Source organism: Atractosteus spatula, chromosome 8 (genome assembly GCF_055471065.1).
Source record: "Atractosteus spatula isolate fAtrSpa1 chromosome 8, fAtrSpa1.hap1, whole genome shotgun sequence".
NCBI classification, from domain to species: Eukaryota; Metazoa; Chordata; class Actinopteri; order Semionotiformes; family Lepisosteidae; genus Atractosteus; species Atractosteus spatula.
This window is the reverse complement of record NC_142713.1, coordinates 1,789,457-1,806,852: the sequence shown is the minus strand read 5'-3', so window position 1 is coordinate 1,806,852 and position 17,396 is coordinate 1,789,457. Positions and strand designations below refer to the sequence as shown.

The 17,396-nt window shown below is 56.0% G+C and overlaps 1 protein-coding gene, 1 long non-coding RNA gene and 3 other non-coding genes across 7 annotated transcripts; 4 read left to right on the top strand and 1 right to left on the bottom strand.

Moving 5' to 3' along the window:
- Positions 1 to 269: 269 nt before the first annotated feature.
- Positions 270 to 10,882, bottom strand: LOC148829033 (protein kinase C and casein kinase substrate in neurons protein 3). Its single transcript, XM_088923296.1, has 10 exons — positions 10,743 to 10,882; positions 8,534 to 8,608; positions 7,693 to 7,849; positions 6,625 to 6,860; positions 5,585 to 5,740; positions 4,914 to 5,089; positions 4,085 to 4,205; positions 3,935 to 4,005; positions 3,199 to 3,275; positions 270 to 2,445 (listed from the first exon to the last, which is right to left on the bottom strand). Exons 2-10 carry the CDS (start codon positions 8,591 to 8,593, stop codon positions 2,333 to 2,335), a joined length of 1,167 nt encoding a protein of 388 aa, XP_088779422.1. The 5' UTR covers positions 8,594 to 8,608; positions 10,743 to 10,882; the 3' UTR covers positions 270 to 2,332.
- Positions 10,883 to 12,756: 1,874 nt separating this feature from the next.
- Positions 12,757 to 16,266, top strand: LOC148829029 (uncharacterized). 3 transcript variants are annotated; one of them, XR_016091467.1, is made up of 4 exons: positions 12,757 to 12,816; positions 14,357 to 14,397; positions 14,917 to 15,037; positions 15,786 to 16,266. It is a non-coding gene; the product is annotated as an uncharacterized LOC148829029 (long non-coding RNA). The 3 variants fall into 3 exon arrangements; XR_016091466.1 differs by lacking the exon at positions 12,757 to 12,816 and adding an exon at positions 12,823 to 13,033; XR_016091468.1 differs by lacking the exon at positions 12,757 to 12,816 and adding an exon at positions 12,851 to 12,881.
- LOC148829032 (small nucleolar RNA SNORD88) lies at positions 14,161 to 14,251 on the top strand. Its single transcript, XR_016091519.1, has one exon. It is a non-coding gene; the product is annotated as a small nucleolar RNA SNORD88 (small nucleolar RNA).
- LOC148829031 (small nucleolar RNA SNORD88) lies at positions 14,579 to 14,668 on the top strand. Its single transcript, XR_016091517.1, has one exon. It is a non-coding gene; the product is annotated as a small nucleolar RNA SNORD88 (small nucleolar RNA).
- Positions 15,191 to 15,280, top strand: LOC148829030 (small nucleolar RNA SNORD88). The gene has a single exon (XR_016091518.1). It is a non-coding gene; the product is annotated as a small nucleolar RNA SNORD88 (small nucleolar RNA).
- Positions 16,267 to 17,396: the final 1,130 nt, after the last annotated feature.

The window sequence follows — 17,396 nt, the reverse complement described above, 5'->3', positions numbered from 1 at the left end:
TCTTCCAGCAAGTGGTCAGGTGACAGGGAGCAGCCGCTCAAAGCCCTCCCCCCACCCCAAGAGGCTTCTGGGGAATGTAGTCCCGACAGGACTGCATGCTCACAACATACATATACAATGATAACAAATACAGTCAATTTGTTTTATACTGATTACTTTGGTAACACTCTATCTGACTGGTCCTGCCAAAAACTCACACAAATACACAAACACACGCACCTACACACAGACACAGGCGCAACACACACACAGTATATCTCTCAGGGAGCTGAGCAGTAATTAACACTTTATTAATTCAGAATAAACAAATGATCAATTAATCTGTTTAACCCAAGACAGAAATTGGGTGTGTAAAGCACAGGAAGAACCTTTAGTTGTAAACGTAAGAGATATAGATAGACTAGATTAGGATAGCAGTACAATTTCTTTACTCTCCAGTCGATTAAATACATTTCTTTATATTCTATAAGACAAACTTGCAGCTTATTAGTGTAGGACCTCTTAGTGCAATATCGCAAAGCAACAGTCAAAATTAGAACAGAAGTTGTACTAACTACGGGGACAGTGAATCCAAGTCAGGCTTATGCATGCAACACACCTATAGCAAAACAGCACTGTGTGGTATGTTAATATACAAAACACGTCCGGATTCTGGATACAGTCTGACACAGAGAGACAGAGAGAGACACGCAAAGTGTCAACAGGCACAGAGACAGACGCAAAGAGTCAGAGAGAGACTCACACGCACTAGTGCACACAGTCAGAGACAGACTCACACACACTAGTGCACACAGTCAGAGACAGACTCACACACACTAGTGCACACAGTCAGAGACAGACTCACAAACACTAGTGCACACAGTCAGAGACAGACTCACACACACTAGTGCACACAGTCAGAGACAGACTCACACACACTAGTGCACACAGTCAGAGACAGACTCATATACACTAGTGCACACAGTCAGAGACACACTAATGCACACAGTCAGAGACAGACTCACACACACTAGTGCACACAGTCAGAGACAGACTCACATACACTAGTGCAGACAGTCAGAGACAGACTCACATACACTAGTGCAGACAGTCAGAGACAGACTCACATACACTAGTGCACACAGTCAGAGACAGACTCACATACACTAGTGCAGACAGTCAGAGACAGACATATACACTTGTGCACACAGTCAGAGACAGACTCACATACACTAGTGCAGACAGTCAGAGACAGACATATACACTTGTGCACACAGTCAGAGACAGACTCACATACACTAGTGCACACAGAGACAGACTCACACACACTAGTGAGATGGACACAGAGTCAGAGGGAGATGCACACAGAGGGAGTCAGTGGGAGACAGACACACACAGAGGGAGACAGACACACAGAGGAGTCAGAGGGAGACACACACACACAGAGGAGTCAGAGGGAGACACACACACAGAGGAGTCAGAGGGAGACACACACAGAGGGAGACACACACACAGAGGAGTCAGAGGGAGACAGACACACACAGAGGGAGTCAGAGTGAGACACACACAGAGGAGTCAGAGGGAGACACACACACAGAGGGAGACAGACACACACAGAGGAGTCAGAGGGAGACAGACACACACAGAGAGAGTCAGAGTGAGACACACACAGAGGGAGTCAGAGGGAGACACACACACAGAGGGAGTCAGAGGGAGACACACACACAGAGGGAGACACACACAGAGGGAGTAAGAGGGAGACACACACACACAGAGGGAGTCAGAGGGAGACACACACACACAGAGGGAGACACACACAGAGGGAGACACACACACAGAGGGAGTCACACACACACACACAGAGGGAGTCAGAGGGAGACACACACAGAGGAGTCAGAGGGAGACACACACACAGAGGGAGTCACACACACACACACACACACACACACACACACACACACACACACACACACACACACACAGAGGGAGCCATGATAGACCCAGTTCAATTCCCTCCAGGAGTTTCCAGTTCCAGGCTCTCAAACAGGAGCTCCTGGGGCGCTGGGCTGGGGGTACAGGCTTGGGGATCCCCCCTGCAGGACCCCAGTCCAGCGCCTCGTGGCCGTGACCGGAGTCCCCCGATCCCTCTTCCCAGAGGCTATCGTCCTTCCCAGGAGGACAACCCTGCTGTTTCCAGAGGGATCACCGGACAGCCCGTACGACGAGACAAAAGATCCGTAGCACCTAGTCAGACACCGAGCGGCCCGGGTTCGATCGCCGGGGGGGGCGCCGCCGCAGCCTCCTGGGACGAGCCGTGGCGGAAGGGGGGGCTCCCCCTGGTGGCCGGCGGCCGTTACTGCAGCACCTCCACGTAATTGGCGGGGTACAGCCCCTCCCTCCCGCCGTCCTTCAGCCCCCTGCACCAGCCCTGGTCATCCTCCTCCTCCGTCTTCAGGAACTCCTCCCCTGGGAAACGGGAACGAGGAGCGAGCGAGTGAGGGCGGGGCGGCGGGGGGGGGGGGGGGCACGATCTCACGAGCGGGCTTCTGCCTGGCGGTAGGCGACTCCAGGCTGCCCCTTTCTACGTGGGGGGGGTTCCCTATTAGGTTTGGGGGTCAGGGAGAGAGAGCTCGATGGGTCCGGAGGGAGGGGAGAGGCGATGGAGGCAGTGGCAGGAGATCTCCTCTGGGGAGCCGGGAGGGGAGATAAAGGGGTGCGTTTGCCCCCACATGGCCACCGGGAGGCGCGAGAAGCGGAGGCGCACCTGTCTTCGTGGGGCGTGGGTGGGGGGGGGGGGGGGGGCCAAATTGAACCTGAACGCGTCCGACATCCCGTACAAGAGCTGGGGGCTTCAGGCGAGCGAGGAGCGGGGTACAAGCAGGGGCAGTTCATTTCTGCCCCGGCCACGCGGTGAACTTGCCCCCCCCCGCCCGGCCCCAGCTCTGAGGACACCCGGGATGCAGAACTGGTTCCTCCGATCCCGGCGCCCCGACCCATTTCCCATGAGCCCTTGGGAAACGAATGTCATTTGGTGTCAGCGGTGGGATGTGGGTCAGGAGTAGGAGGGGCTAGCTAGGGCTGCGGCTGCCCAGCAGGAGACAAACACGTCTCCACGGCCACCACAGGCCAGCTGGATGCCTCGCAGGTCAGAGGCCGCCGCCGGGGGGGTGAGGGGGAGCTCGGGGGCCGCTGGGGGGGGGGGGGGCGGGGGAACTGTACCTGCTTTGAAGCTCAGCTCGTCCGGCTCCTGGCCCACATAGTCATACAGCGCCCTGACTCTGACCCCGGACAGCACGCTGCGGAGAGACAGACCGACAGCGACGTCAACAAGCCTGAGAAGGTCTCCGTCCAGCCGCCCCCCTCGTTCTCTTACCGCCCTGTCCAGTTCTGGACCGCGGGGGGCAGGGGGACGGGGCCTGCTCTGGCGAGCGGGATGCATGTAGACAGAACAGAACTACAGAGACAGACAGGCAGGTGAATAGAGACAGACAGATAGAGAGACAGACAGACAGTGATATTAACAGATATACAGAGAGACAGATAGAGAGACAGACAGTGATATTAACAGACACACAGACAGACAGACAGACACACAGACAGACAGACAGACAGACAGTGATATTAACAGATACACAGACAGACACACAGACAGGCAGACAGGCAGGTGAACTCCACACGGCTATACAGACAGATAGAGACAGACAGAGAGACAGACAGTGATATTAACAGATACACAGACAGACACACAGACAGGCAGACAGGCAGGTGAACTCCACACGGCTATACAGACAGATAGAGACAGACAGAGAGACAGACAGTGATATTAACAGATACACAGACAGACAGATATAGAGATAGACAGAGATATTAACACACAGACAGGCAGGTGAACTCCGCACGGGTAAAGAGACAGATATAAAGAGACAGAGATGGACAGTCAGACAAAGACACTGACTTCTTCTCAGTCACTTTCTTCTCCGAGTCCCTCTTCCCTTTCTTCTGCGGCTTCTTCTCCGGGGTCCATTCCTGCCGGAGCGGAGACAGACAGGGGGGTGAGGCCCGGGGGGAGGAGGAGGACGGGCGGTCAGGGGAGGCGGGCCGGTACCTGGAAGTGCGGCCAGTCGGTGGGCATGCCTGGACCGTGAGTGTTCTTCCACCAGCGCAGGTCGTCCTGCTCGCTGATGGACATCAGGGTGTGGTGGAGCTCACTGTACACTGCCCTGACACTGAGAGAGAGAGGGGTTAATACACCCTGACACTGAGAGAGAGAGGGGGGTTAATACACCCTGACACTGAGAGAGAGGGGTTAATACACCCTGACACTGAGAGAGACAGAGGGGTTAATACACCCTGACACTGAGAGTGAGAGGGGTTAATACACCCTGACACCGAGAGAGACAGAGGGGTTAATACACCCTGACACTGAGAGTGAGAGGGGTTAATACACCCTGACACCGAGAGAGACAGAGGGGTTAATACACCCTGACACTGAGAGAGAGGGGTTAATACACCCTGACACTGAGAGAGACAGAGGGGTTAATACACCCTGACACTGAGAGTGAGAGGGGTTAATACACCCTGACACCGAGAGAGACAGAGGGGTTAATACACCCTGACACTGAGAGAGAGGGGTTAATACACCCTGACACTGAGAGAGACAGAGGGGTTAATACACCCTGACACTGAGAGAGAGGGGTTAATACACCCTGACACTGAGAGAGACAGAGGGGTTAATACACCCTGACACTGAGAGTGAGAGGGGTTAATACACCCTGACACCGAGAGAGACAGAGGGGTTAATACACCCTGACACTGAGAGAGAGGGGTTAATACACCCTGACACTGAGAGAGAGAGGGGTTAATACAGTATAATAATATTGTTATTGCTTGGTTAGTGGGATATTCTCTCCCTGTATCAAGTAATGATTGATCACCTCTCATTATTGGTGATGTCCAGGTGTCTGTGGATGGACAGGAAGGCCTGTTTCAGAAAGCTGATTCGTCGACGCTCCTCCTCCTGTGATTGGTCAAAGACGGCCTCCATTTCCTCCATGTAGCGCGGTGCATAGCGTGTCACTTCCTCCAGCACCTTCTCATAGCGACCCCGCAGCTGCCATGACAACCGCAGACACAGACACACCATGATGACTTTGTAGAAGTATAAGAATAGACACGCTAACACACTGTCACTGACAGACAGAGAGACACACACAGACACACACAGACACACAGAGACACACAGAGACACACAGACACACTCACACTCACACTCACACTCACACACACAGACACACACTCAGAGAGACACAGAGACACACACACACACACACACACACACACACACACACACACAGACTCACACAGACACACACACTCACACAGGCACACACAGCCACACACAGACACAGAGACCTGCCCAGACACACAGAGACCCCCACACACACACACTCACACACACTTACGTTTACACTCTCACACACACACACACACACACACTCACACACACTCACACTCACTCAAAATCACACTCACACACACTCCATAGTCACTGACAGACAGAGAAACACACACAGGCACACAGAGACACACTCTCACACACACACACCTTCTCGGTCTCCTGGCTGGCGCTCTCCCGCTCCTCCTGGATCCTCCTCTGCTTCTCGATGGCGATGTCGGGGTTCCCGCGGGCGTGCGCCTCGCGGTCTCTGGCCACGTGCTCCTTGCGGCTGGCCTTGTGGAAGGCCGCCCTCGCCTTCTCCAGCTGCAATGAGTTCAGGGACGGAAACCCTCAACAACTACAACTCCCAGCAGGCCGCAGGCTTTACCTGAACTCAGAGGAATGCTGGGGAATGTAGTTTTCCACACATACAGCATGCATCGAAACTCTCTTTTTCTGATGGGGAGGGGGGGGAAGCTCTCTGTGTTACAGTATTGCTACACAGGGAGGACACCTGAAGAACTACAACTCCCAGCAGGCCGCAGGCTTTACCTGAACTCAGAGGAATGCTGGGGAATTTAGTTTTCCACACATACAGCATGCATCTAAACTCTCTTTTTCTGAAGGGGAGGGGGGGGGAAGCTCTCTGTGTTACAGTATTGCTACACAGGGAGGACACCTGAAGAACTACAACTCCCAGCAGGCAGCAGTCTTTACCTGCGCACAGAGGAATGCTTGGGAATGTAGTTTTCCCCCCACATACAGCCTGCATCTAAACTCTCTTTTTCTGAAGCGTCACAGTACATTGACACCAAGAGGACAGGGCCACTGGCCCTTTCACACAGCATGCTGGGTTTTAAACTGCAGTTTTAGGAACTCTTGTAACCTACTATACAAGAAATGGCGCGCTGCTCAGTCAGAACGCGTGAATGCGTGGGGGAGGGGGTATATAGCTGTGGACCTGTGCCTGTTCTTTGCGTGAAGTGTGCATGTATCAGTGAGGTTTTTTTGTGCAGCAAGACACCAGACCAAATTCCTTGTACTTAGCGAACAAAGTGGATCTGAGTAGCCGAGAGGAGCACGCTGCAGAACTACAGCTCCCAGAGTGCCGATCTGCCTGGCTAAAGGGACTCTGGGAAATGTAGTTTGTTTATTTTTTTGTTTGTAGATTCCGGCTACACGGCCTCGCCACAGAAAGGGCCCGGTACCTTCTTCAGCCTCTTGGCCCAGGGCTTCTGCGCGCGGGCGAAGCCGCCGTCCAGGTCGTGCGCCTCGCGGAAGCCGCCGAACATCTTCTTGTGGAAGGTCTCGCGCTGCCAGGTGCGCACGCGGTCGCCGTCCTCCGACACCAGGGAGCGGCAGACGGAGGCGTGCAGGACGGACAGCCGGTCGGCGGCGGACAGGAAGCACTGCCAGGCGCGCAGGAGGGAGCCATACAGCGGGCCTGCGCGAGGCAGAGGGGAGAGGGGGGGGGCGCCTGAGGCACGGCGACACCAGCACAGCAACGGAGCTGTCGCTCTGGAGACCATCCGCCCGCCTGCTCACGATCGCCACCGGGCGCGGTACTCCCTGGCGTCCACCAGGGGTCTCTGTGACACACAGGGGCTGCTACGAGTGTGACTATGAGACATCGGCCCTGCCCAGGCCGCAGTACTCCCTGGCGTCCACCAGGAGTCTCTGTGACACACAGGGGCTGCTACGAGAATGACTATGAGACATCCGCCCTGCCCAGGCCGCAGTACTCCCTGGCGTCCACCAGGGGTCTCTGTGGCACACAGGGGCTGCTACGAGTGTGACTATGAGACATCGGCCCTGCCCAGGCCGCAGTACTCACTGGCGTCCACCAGGGGTCTCTGTGGCACACAGGGGCTGCTACGAGTGTGACTATGAGACATCTCTGTGACACACAGGCCGCAGTACTCCCTGGCGTCCACCAGGGGTCTCTGTGGCACACAGGGGCTGCTACGAGTGTGACTATGAGACATCGGCCCTGCCCAGGCCGCAGTACTCACTGGCGTCCACCAGGGGTCTCTGTGACACACAGGGGCTGCTACGAGTGTGACTATGAGACATCGGCCCTGCCCAGGCCGCAGTACTGCCTGGCGTCCACCAGGAGTCTCTGTGACACACAGGGGCTGCTACGAGTGTGACTATGAGACATCGGCCCTGCCCAGGCCGCAGTACTGCCTGGCGTCCACCAGGGGTCTCTGTGACACACAGGGGCTGCTACGAGTGTGACTATGAGCTGTCGCTGCTGCCCAGGCTGCAGTACTCACTGGCATCCACCAGGGGTCTCCACTTGGCGCTCCACTCGCTCAGCTGCTGCGCGTACTGCCGCTCCACGCGCGCCCGCTCCTGGAAGCACGTCACGATGTCGTTGCACGCCGAGAACGTGTCCTCCGTGCGCCGCACCGTGCGCTGGTAGTTACCGGGCTGTGAGGCGGGAGGGAGGGGGTCACATCAACACAGGGAGAGTCTCTGAACCTCCACCCGGCCCTTAGTCCTGAGATCAGCAGGGACCAGTGTCACCCTGCCTGCTCCACACCTCCAGAGCAGGAGAGCAGGAGAGGAGGAGAGGAGGAGAGCAGGAGAGGAGAGGAGAGCAGGAGAGCAGGATAGGATAGGAGAGGAGGAGAGCAGGAGAGGAGGAGAGGATAGGAGGAGAGCAGGAGAGGGAGGCAGAGGGAGGGAGCTCTCCACAGTTCTCAGGTCTTGTTGATGTGGAGTCTGGCAGCTGGGAGAAGTTTTCCTGGCTCACTGGTGCTCTCTCTCCCTCTGAGTCTGCCGCCTGTCACTGACTCCTCCTCTCCCTCTCTCCCTCTCTCCCTCTCTCTCTCACTCTCTCTCTCTCTCTCACTCTCTCTCACTTTCACTCCCCTATCTCTCTCTCTCTCTCTCTCCCTCTCAATTCAATTTCAGTTCAATTCAATTCCAGGTGCTTTATTAGCATGACCGCTGGGTACAATCAGTGTTGCCAAAGCAAATAAAAGTAAAGTAACTCTCCCTCTCTCTCCCTCTCTCTCCCTCTCTCCCTCTCTCTCCCTCTCTCCCTCTCACTCTCTCTCTCCCTGTCTCTCCCTCTCACTCTCTCTCCCTCTCTCTCTCTCTCTCTCTTACCAGCCAGAAGCTCTGGTTGTTGGCGTCTTCCGGAGGGACCTCGTTCTGGGGTGCTGACATCTCGGGGTGGGGTCCCTGGAAGAGAGGCGGGAGAGCTGGGAACAGGGAGAAGAGGGAAGGCACGCCGACGCTCCGGCCTCGGCTCCCAGTCACCCCATCGGAATTCCGGTTCGGGAATTTCACACTCGGAATAGAAGCGCCGCGCCTCAGATTCCGGGCTTTGAAACGCGACCCCGGCCCAAAATATGCAGGTCAGGGGTCACCTCCGCCCCCTCCTCTCTCCGACTGCTCCAGTAGCTCCTGCGCAGTTTCTCTCAGACCCTCGTCTCGGCCCGGTGTCCCCCCTCTCCCTGCCCCAGCTATCCGGGACAGGCCTGCGCTGGGACCCAGGTCGGGACAGAGGAGTCGGAGCTCCTGACATCCCGCAGGCCGTGTCTCCCAGAAACACAGAGAGGCACCTGAGACAAACACACTGCCAGCCCCGATCCCAGGAGCAGCTGGGCAGCAAAGCACCAGGAACCAGTCTGGAGCTGTCCAGTGGGTCTGAGAGACAGAGACAGTGTCCGTGTGAGAGACAGAGACACTGTCAGAGACAGAGACAGTGTCAGTGTGAGAGACAGAGACACCGTTAGAGACAGAGACAGTGTGAGAGACAGAGACAGTGTTACAGACAGAGACAGTGTGAGAGACAGAGATAGTGCTACAGACAGAGACAGAGACAGTTTCAGTGTGAGAGACAGAGACAGTATCTGTGTGAGAGACAGAGACAGTGTCAGTGTGAGAGACAGACACACTGTTAGAGACAGAGACAGTGTGAGAGATAGAGACAGTGTTAGAGACAGAGACAGTGTTAATGTGAGAGACAGATACAATTTTAGACTCAGACACACTGTTAGAGACAGAGACAGTGTGAGAGACAGAGACAGTGTCCGTGTGAGAGACAGAGACTGTTAGAGACAGAGACACTGTTAGAGACAGAGACATTGTCCGTGTGAGAGACAGTGTCAGTGGAAGAGAGAGGTTCAGGGTTAGTTTCAGAGAGAAGGCCAGAGTCAGTGCTTGTTCAGTGCTGGGGCAGAGGGAGACTGTGACTCTGGGGACGGGTTCGACTGGCTGAACTGCAGGATAAGGCACAGATCTCGGGTCCAGGCATCAGCGCGGTAAACTCCTGGGACAGTGTGGTAAATCCAGGTACGGGCTCACCTGCCCTGACAGGAGCAGCGACTCCAGCCCAGCTGCCCTTGCACCCGGGGCCAGGCTGGAGGAGGAACGAGCTCCTGGGCTGATGGGAGAGATACTGTAGGCTCCGTACAAACACACACACACCCACACACACGCAGTACACACACACCCACACTCCACACACACTCCATACACACACACTCCATACACACTCCATACACACACACACACTCCATACACACCCACACTCCACACACACACACACTCCATACACACTCCATACACACACACACTCCACACACACACACTCCATACACACTCCATACACACACACACGCCGTACACACACACACTCCATACACACCCACACTCCACACACACTCCACACACACACACACACACTCCATACACACCCACACTCCACACACACACACACACACACACGCCGTACACACACACACACTCCACACACACTCCACACACACACACACACACACACACACACACACGCAGTACACACACACACACTCCATACACACCCACACTCCACACACACTCCACACACACACACACGCCGTACACACACACACACTCCACACACACTCCACACACACACACACACACACACACGCAGTACACACACACACTCCACACACACTCCACACACACACACACACACACACACACACACACACACACTCCCGCGACGCCTGGGGCACGGATCAGGAGTGGGATCTCGGTGGGAGCAGATTCCCAGTTTGTCCGAGTGGGACCGTGGAGCAGAACTGACCTCTGAGCCCACAGACTCCCACTCCCACTCCTGCAGGCCGCCCTGCTGTCCCATATCCTCTCCCGCCCTCCCTCCCCTTTCCCTCCGGATTACTCTTTCCGAAGGATAGTCCCATTCCCCCGTCTCTCCCACACCCCGCCTGTCGCCGGTCGATTCACTGGAAAGTGTGGAAATGTGGAAAGTTCTCCGGTCTCCAGCGCGGGCGATCGACGGATTAATACACAGAAAGGCACTTACTCGTTTTCTCTCAAGCCCTCTCTCTTCCTTCTCTTCTTTTATCCTCTCCTCCTCTCTCTCTCTCTCCCTCCTCCTGCTCCCTCTCTCCGTCTCGGGTTTGGCTGCAGTCAGTGTGTCAGATGATGTGGCTTCTGTAAACTGTAAAAACAGCTGTAGGAATTCTGTCTGTCGTCTACTGGGCCTCCCTCTCCCCTCCCCCTCTCCCCCTGCCCCTCTCTCAGTGCAGTGTTCATGTACTGGAGTGTCCAGTCAGTGTGTGTGTATTAACCCCTCTCTCAGTGCAGTGTTCATGTACTGGAGTGTCCAGTCAGTGTGTCTGTATTAACCCCTCTCTCTCTCAGTGCAGTGTTCATGTACTGGAGTGTCCAGTCAGTGTGTGTGTATTAACCCCTCTCTCTCTCAGTGCAGTGTTAATGTACTGGAGTGTCCAGTCAGTGTGTCTGTATGAACCCCTCTCTCTCAGTGCAGTGTTAATGTACTGGAGTGTCCAGTCAGTGTGTGTATTAACCCCCCTCTCTCTCAGTGCAGTGTTAATGTACTGGAGTGTCCAGTGTGTCTGTATTAACCCCTCTCTCTCTCAGTGCAGTGTTAATTAACTGGAGTGTCCAGTCAGTGTGTCTGTATTAACCCCTCTCTCTCAGTGCAGTGTTAATGTACTGGAGTGTCCAGTCTGTGTGTCTGTATTAACCCCTCTCTCTCTCAGTGCAGTGTTAATGTATTGGAGTGTCCAGTCAGTGTGTCTGTATTAACCCCTCTCTCTCTCAGTGCAGTGTTAATGTATTGGAGTGTCCAGTCAGTGTGTCTGTACTAACCCCTCTCTCTCTCAGTGCAGTGTTAATGTATTGGAGTGTCCAGTCAGTGTGTCTGTATTAACCCCTCTCTCTCTCAGTGCAGTGTTAATGTACTGGAGTGTCCAGTCAGTGTGTGTGTATGAACCCCTCTCTCTCTCAGTGCAGTGTTAATGTACTGGAGTGTCCAGTCAGTGTGTCTGTATTAACCCCTCTCTCTCTCAGTGCAGTGTTAATGTACTGGAGTGTCCAGTCAGTGTGTCTGTATTAACCCCTCTCTCTCTCAGTGCAGTGTTAATGTACTGGAGTGTCCAGTCAGTGTGTGTGTATTAACCCCTCTCTCTCTCAGTGCAGTGTTAATGTATTGGAGTGTCCAGTCAGTGTGTCTGTATTAACCCCTCTCTCTCTCAGTGCAGTGTTAATGTACTGGAGTGTCCAGTCAGTGTGTCTGTATTAACCCCTCTCTCTCTCAGTGCAGTGTTAATGTACTGGAGTGTCCAGTCAGTGTGTCTGTATTAACCCCTCTCTCTCAGTGCAGTGTTAATGTACTGGAGTGTTCAGTCAGTGTGTGTGTATGAACCCCCCTCTCTCTCAGTGCAGTGTTAATGTACTGGAGTGTCCAGTCAGTGTGTGTGTATGAACCCCTCTCTCTCTCAGTGCAGTGTTAATGTACTGGAGTGTCCAGTCAGTGTGTGTGTATGAACCCCTCTCTGTCTCAGTGCAGTGTTAATGTACTGGAGTGTCCAGTCAGTGTGTCTGTATTAACCCCCCTCTCTCTCAGTGCAGTGTTAATGTACTGGAGTGTCCAGTCAGTGTGTGTGTATGAACCCCTCTCTCTCTCAGTGCAGTGTTAATGTACTGGAGTGTCCAGTCAGTGTGTGTGTATGAACCCCTCTCTGTCTCAGTGCAGTGTTAATGTACTGGAGTGTCCAGTCAGTGTGTCTGTATTAACCCCTCTCTCTCTCAGTGCAGTGTTAATGTACTGGAGTGTCCAGTCAGTGTGTGTGTATTAACCCCTCTCTCTCTCAGTGCAGTGTTAATGTCTGTATAAGAAGTCTGTTCTTACACGATGTCGATAAAAGGTGTTTCTGTGTGCACTCGATTTTGTTTTGCAGCTTGCCGTGTGCGCACATCTTCTAGACATTATGGTAATGGCCTTCCATTTCAGTCAGGCGTTTCCAGTAGGCAGCCCCGCCCTGCCCCTTCGCGGGGTCCTTGTGACGTGTCCATAAAGAGCGGCCATTGGGAGGGGGTCGGCCTGTTACCCTGCTGGGCAGAGGAGGGAGGTGAGTGAGTCGGAGGGCTGCAACTGAGCTGTGTTCGGCGTTTTGCGTCTGAGCCCTGTTTTTTGGTGCGTGGTTCCTCTCGCTTGTTGCGTGTATCGTACACTGGAGGGACGTCTTCTGTTCTCTCTCTGTGGCGGGGGAGAGGGGTGAAGGTTTTCACCCGCCAGTACCCGTGAACCGACGAGGAGGCGCTCAGCGATGCTCATGGAGCCCGACGGTGATCTTTTTATCTTCTTTCCTGTCGCGTCAGCTCTTATAACTGCGGCTGCGCTTTAATCCGCGGCCACGCGTGTTCGGGTTTCCGGCGTGTCACCCCGGAGGTTCGCCTTGAAGAAACACTGAAGGTGTTGTAACCTTAAGTGCCCGCGTCTTTGATGAGGGGTAACGATCTAGTGTCTTTAAATTAACGAACTCATCCCAATGGACATAGAGGGAGCCTTAAACAGGGCTGTAGTTTTAATTAATTGAATGATAAACGTCTCTCGTAACTACCGCAGCACGTATTTTTCGTGGAAATACGCGTCTTGTAGGATAAATTCCACCCTTCGTGGCCTGCTGCTTTAAACAGCGGGAGGCGGGCAGTAACTGGGGGTCCGCGGTCTTCCTGCACATGGCCGGTGCCACCTCGGGTGTGGTCCCCGGGGGCTCGTGTGCCTGAGACTCGAGTTCCGCTTCCAGACGCCTTGTGTTTTGCGCCGTGTCGAATGGTGCCGGGTCCGGCCGGGTGAGCTGCCGGACGCCTGGGCCGCTTGAACAGCACGGACTCGCTGCTGCTGCTGCTGCTGCAGGATGCGTTTGCTCTGGTGGGTTTTGGTGGCTCTCTGACGAGGTGCTTTTGGACTCGCTGTGAAAAACGTGGTTTTTGTCTTTAAATGTTTCTCGCTGGCGTGAAAAATCTAATTGAAGGACTGGGGCTCCGTTGAGCCAGTTATTGTCCTCATGAACCCAGAGTCACACTGACCTCTAACCCCTGACTGAAGACCCCCAGAGTCCCTGAGACACCAGTCCTTCAGGGACTGAACTGAGCCAGTTACTGTCGTCATGAACCCAGAGTCACGCTGACCTCTAACCCCTGACTGAAGACCCCCAGAGTCCCTGAGACACCAGTCCTTCAGGGACTGAACTGAGCCAGTTACTGTCGTCATGAACCCAGAGTCACGCTGACCTCTAACCCCTGACCGAAGACCCCCAGAGTCCCAGAATGAGCCAGTTCCTGTCCCCAGGAGCCCAGAGTCGCAGGGATCTGTCCTCTGTGCTGAAGAGCTTTTGTTTGGGGTGCCTGTGATCGTGCCGGGTTTGGAGCCGGTCCGTCTTTGTTTTTTCCCTCCGGCTGTGTGGGCATACCGTCTCCCATGATGCTTTGCACTGGGCTCAGAGTCTCCGTGACGACCGAAGTGCAGCCCCGCCCCTGACAAGGCGGGGCCCTGAGGAGACGGGCAGTGCTGAGAGCCAGTGAGCTCGCCTGCCTGCGGGTCTGACTGCGTCCGTTCCTGCTGCGGTGTGGGCAGTGTCTGATGCTCCCTTTTCCCCGTTTTCCCAGGTGTCCCGACTTGCCGACATGCCGAGCCCTAACGGAGAGGGGTGAGTCGTCTCGGATTTAAAAACGATCTCTCGTTCGATTTTTGACCTCGGCCTCTGGCCGGCCTGCCCTTCGGGGGCTGGGCTTTCCCTTATCGGTCTCTAAAACCTCGAAGGGTTTGACCTTGAGCTCTGTTCCTCGACTCGAAGTGAGGAGGAGCCGGGGCAGGAAAGCTGCGGACTACATCTCCCATGATGCCTTGCACTGGGCTCCGAGTCCCCCTGACGACCAGCGTGCAGCCCCGCCCCTGACAAGGCGGGGCCTGAGGAGATGGGCGGCGCCGGCTGCCCTGTGGTCCTAGTTTAGCGCCTGTGTAGGAGGCCCGGTCCCTCCGGCCCTGAGCTGCCAGGTGCCTGTGGGGTTCTGGGGGGGGGTCTCTCAGAGGCGAGCTGCAGCCCCAATTTCTCAATGGCTGTTGCCTTGCCGACCTGTGTTCTAGCCCCTCCCCCTCGGTGGGCTGCCCCGCTGGGGGTGGGTGAGGGACTCTTCGCTGACGGTACCTGTCCCCCCTGCTGTCCCAGGCTGCACGGCCGTCGCCGAGCTCCCGGCTGGAGGAGTCCTGGAGCGCCGAGGGGCGACCTCGCCGCTGGATGACATGCGTGGGGCCCCCCTGGTTCGTCCGCGCCTTCCTGGGTGCAGCTGGTGAGCCTCAGCGTTTTCTCTTCTGGTTTGCGGGGGGGGGGGGGATGCTTTCTCTGCCTGCAGTTCGGTCCTCTGGCCACTAGGGGGAGTTGGCCTCGTCCCCCCCGAGCTGCCGCATGTGTGTGCTCTCCGGTCCCTGCCCCACACTGTCGTTGTCTCCCATGATGCCTTGCACTGGGCTCCGAGTCACCGTGACGACCAGAGTGCGGCCCCGCCCCTGGCAAGGCGGGGCCTGAGGAGACAGGCGCAGTGGTGGGGGGGGTCTGAGTGGCGGTTCAGCGGGCCCGTCCCATCCGCCCTTCTCCACAGGAGAGTGGAGGTCTTGTAGGGTCTCTTAATTTTTACTTCAGAGCTGGCCTGTCTAGTACATCTAGAATCTGCATCTAGTATTTCAGTGTAGAAAAGCTCTCTATCTGAGTACTGAATAAGACCTAAAAAAATCTCCAGCCTGTCGGTGTGGGACACTCCCTTCAGACTGAAGAGACTCGGTCCCTCCAGCCTGTCGGTGTGGGACACTCCCTTCAGACTGAAGAGACTCGGTCCCTCCAGCCTGTCGGTGTGGGACACTCCCTTCAGACTGAAGAGACTCGGTCCCTCCAGCCTGTCGGTGTGGGACACTCCCTTCAGACTGAAGAGACTCGGTCCCTCCAGCCTGTCGGTGTGGGACACTCCCTTCAGACTGAAGAGACTCGGTTCCTCTCTCCGTGCCTGTGGATCCCAGGATACTGAAGGTGCTCTGTTCTTGCAGGGCGTGAGGACTCCTCTGCGAGATACTGGGACTCCTGTGCTCCAGAGGGGCGGGCGCTCGACTCCAGCGAGGTTGTCCTGAGGCCCGTTGGATGGGTGGGCTCAGGGAGTCACTCCGTGGGGGTGCCCCTGCCCTGTGGGAGTTTCCCCCACCGTTGGGTGGTGGGGCGTGGCAGCAGGTGATGAGCGGGTCCCCCTCGTTGGCAGGTCGATGGCGGAGGAAGACTGTCCGGTCTTCCTCTCCGGCCCCAGTCCCGCTCTCTGGCGGATCTCCTGTCTCCCGCCAGCCCGCTGGACCGCAGCTCCGGTGTCCCGGTGTGGACTGTGACCTGGTCCGAGTCTGACCATCTGTGGGGGGTCTGGGGGTCCTTCCCTCTACCACAGGATCCGGGAGGAAGACTGCTGTGTGCTGAGGGGTTTGGGGGTTGGGGTGATGGTGTGACAGACACAAGGACCCCAAAATAAATTGACTGCTTTTTCTAGAGGAGTGAAGCTGTTTTTATTCTGGAGACGATGGCTGGGTTGACCAGTGGTGCGAGATTGGGGTGATCTGGTGGGGGGTTGTGGTGCGAGATTGGGGTGATCTTGTTTGTGGGGGACAGGGTTGGCCCACGTTGGGGGGGGGGGTGTACCTTCTGGGGTGAAGTGGGGTGAATAGGAGGGTGCAGGCTTGTGTGGGGTGCGTGTTGTAGCTCAGAACGTACACAACCACACCTCGCAAAACCTCCGGGAGTTGGAGCGGCCGATGTCATGCTGCTGGTGGACAGCGTACGCCCCGAGGTATGAGGGTGGGCGGGGGGGGCCTGGCTGGGGACTGGGGTGTCCCTATGTATCAATGGGGCTTGAATCTGCAGCAGGGAAGACCCCCTATCCGCTGGGAGAGGGGCTGGCTGTGGATACTGGGGGCCCTGCTGCCTGGTAGCTCAACAAGAAGTCGGACGGCTGGGATAGACACCCTCTCTCGGAGAGCTCTGGCCACAGCAGTGTCTCGACTGACTGGGCACTACAATCCTTGTGCGGTGATAGACGATCTCTCTTGAGGGCCAGTACGTTTGTCCTGTGATGAAGCATGCTCTCTCTCTCTCTCGCCCTCAGAGGGCTGTGGCTCAGGTCTGTGAATAGCCATCTCTCTGCAGTGGGCTGAGCTCTCTGGGGCCGGATAATGACAGGGTGTTGATCTTGTCCTCGGAAAGGAACAGGGAGGTTATACAGCCTGCAAACACACGACTCCTACGTGCTGGGCAAGGCCTAACTGGGAGGGACTGTTTTTCTCGGGACGGTAGGTCCATCTGGTGCCCTGAGGTATTAACCCTTTGCCCCTCACGATCTGTGGGAGCAGTGTGTTCCCTGGGCAGAGGGGAGTGTGTGTGTTGGCCGATCCTGGACAGTATCGCAAGAGGAGACATCTGCCTCTGTGCCTGTGTCCTTCTGGCTCCGCCCAGCCTTCCCATCATGCCCTTCACCGCTGAGCGACTGTGCTGCACTAACCATGCAATGCCCAGCTCCGAGCCATTTCCCTCTCTGATCGAACCCCAGCCCGCCTCCCCCTGCTCTGTGTCGGTGCTCTGGAGTCTGTACAGGCACTAGGCCACTTCACAATGCATTAGAGAAA

Excerpts from the sequence above, each read along its gene's own strand:
- LOC148829033 (XM_088923296.1), bottom strand. The coding sequence starts at position 8,593 with ATGTCAGCACCCCAGAACGAGGTCCCTCCGGAAGACGCCAACAACCAG. Across the intron at positions 7,850-8,533 it reads ACAACCAGAGCTTCTGGCTG|CCCGGTAACTACCAGCGCAC; the intron begins GTAAGAGAGAGA and ends CCCGCCTCACAG. Across the intron at positions 3,276-3,934 it reads AAGAAAGTGACTGAGAAGAA|CGTGCTGTCCGGGGTCAGAG; the intron begins GTCAGTGTCTTT and ends GTCTCTCCGCAG.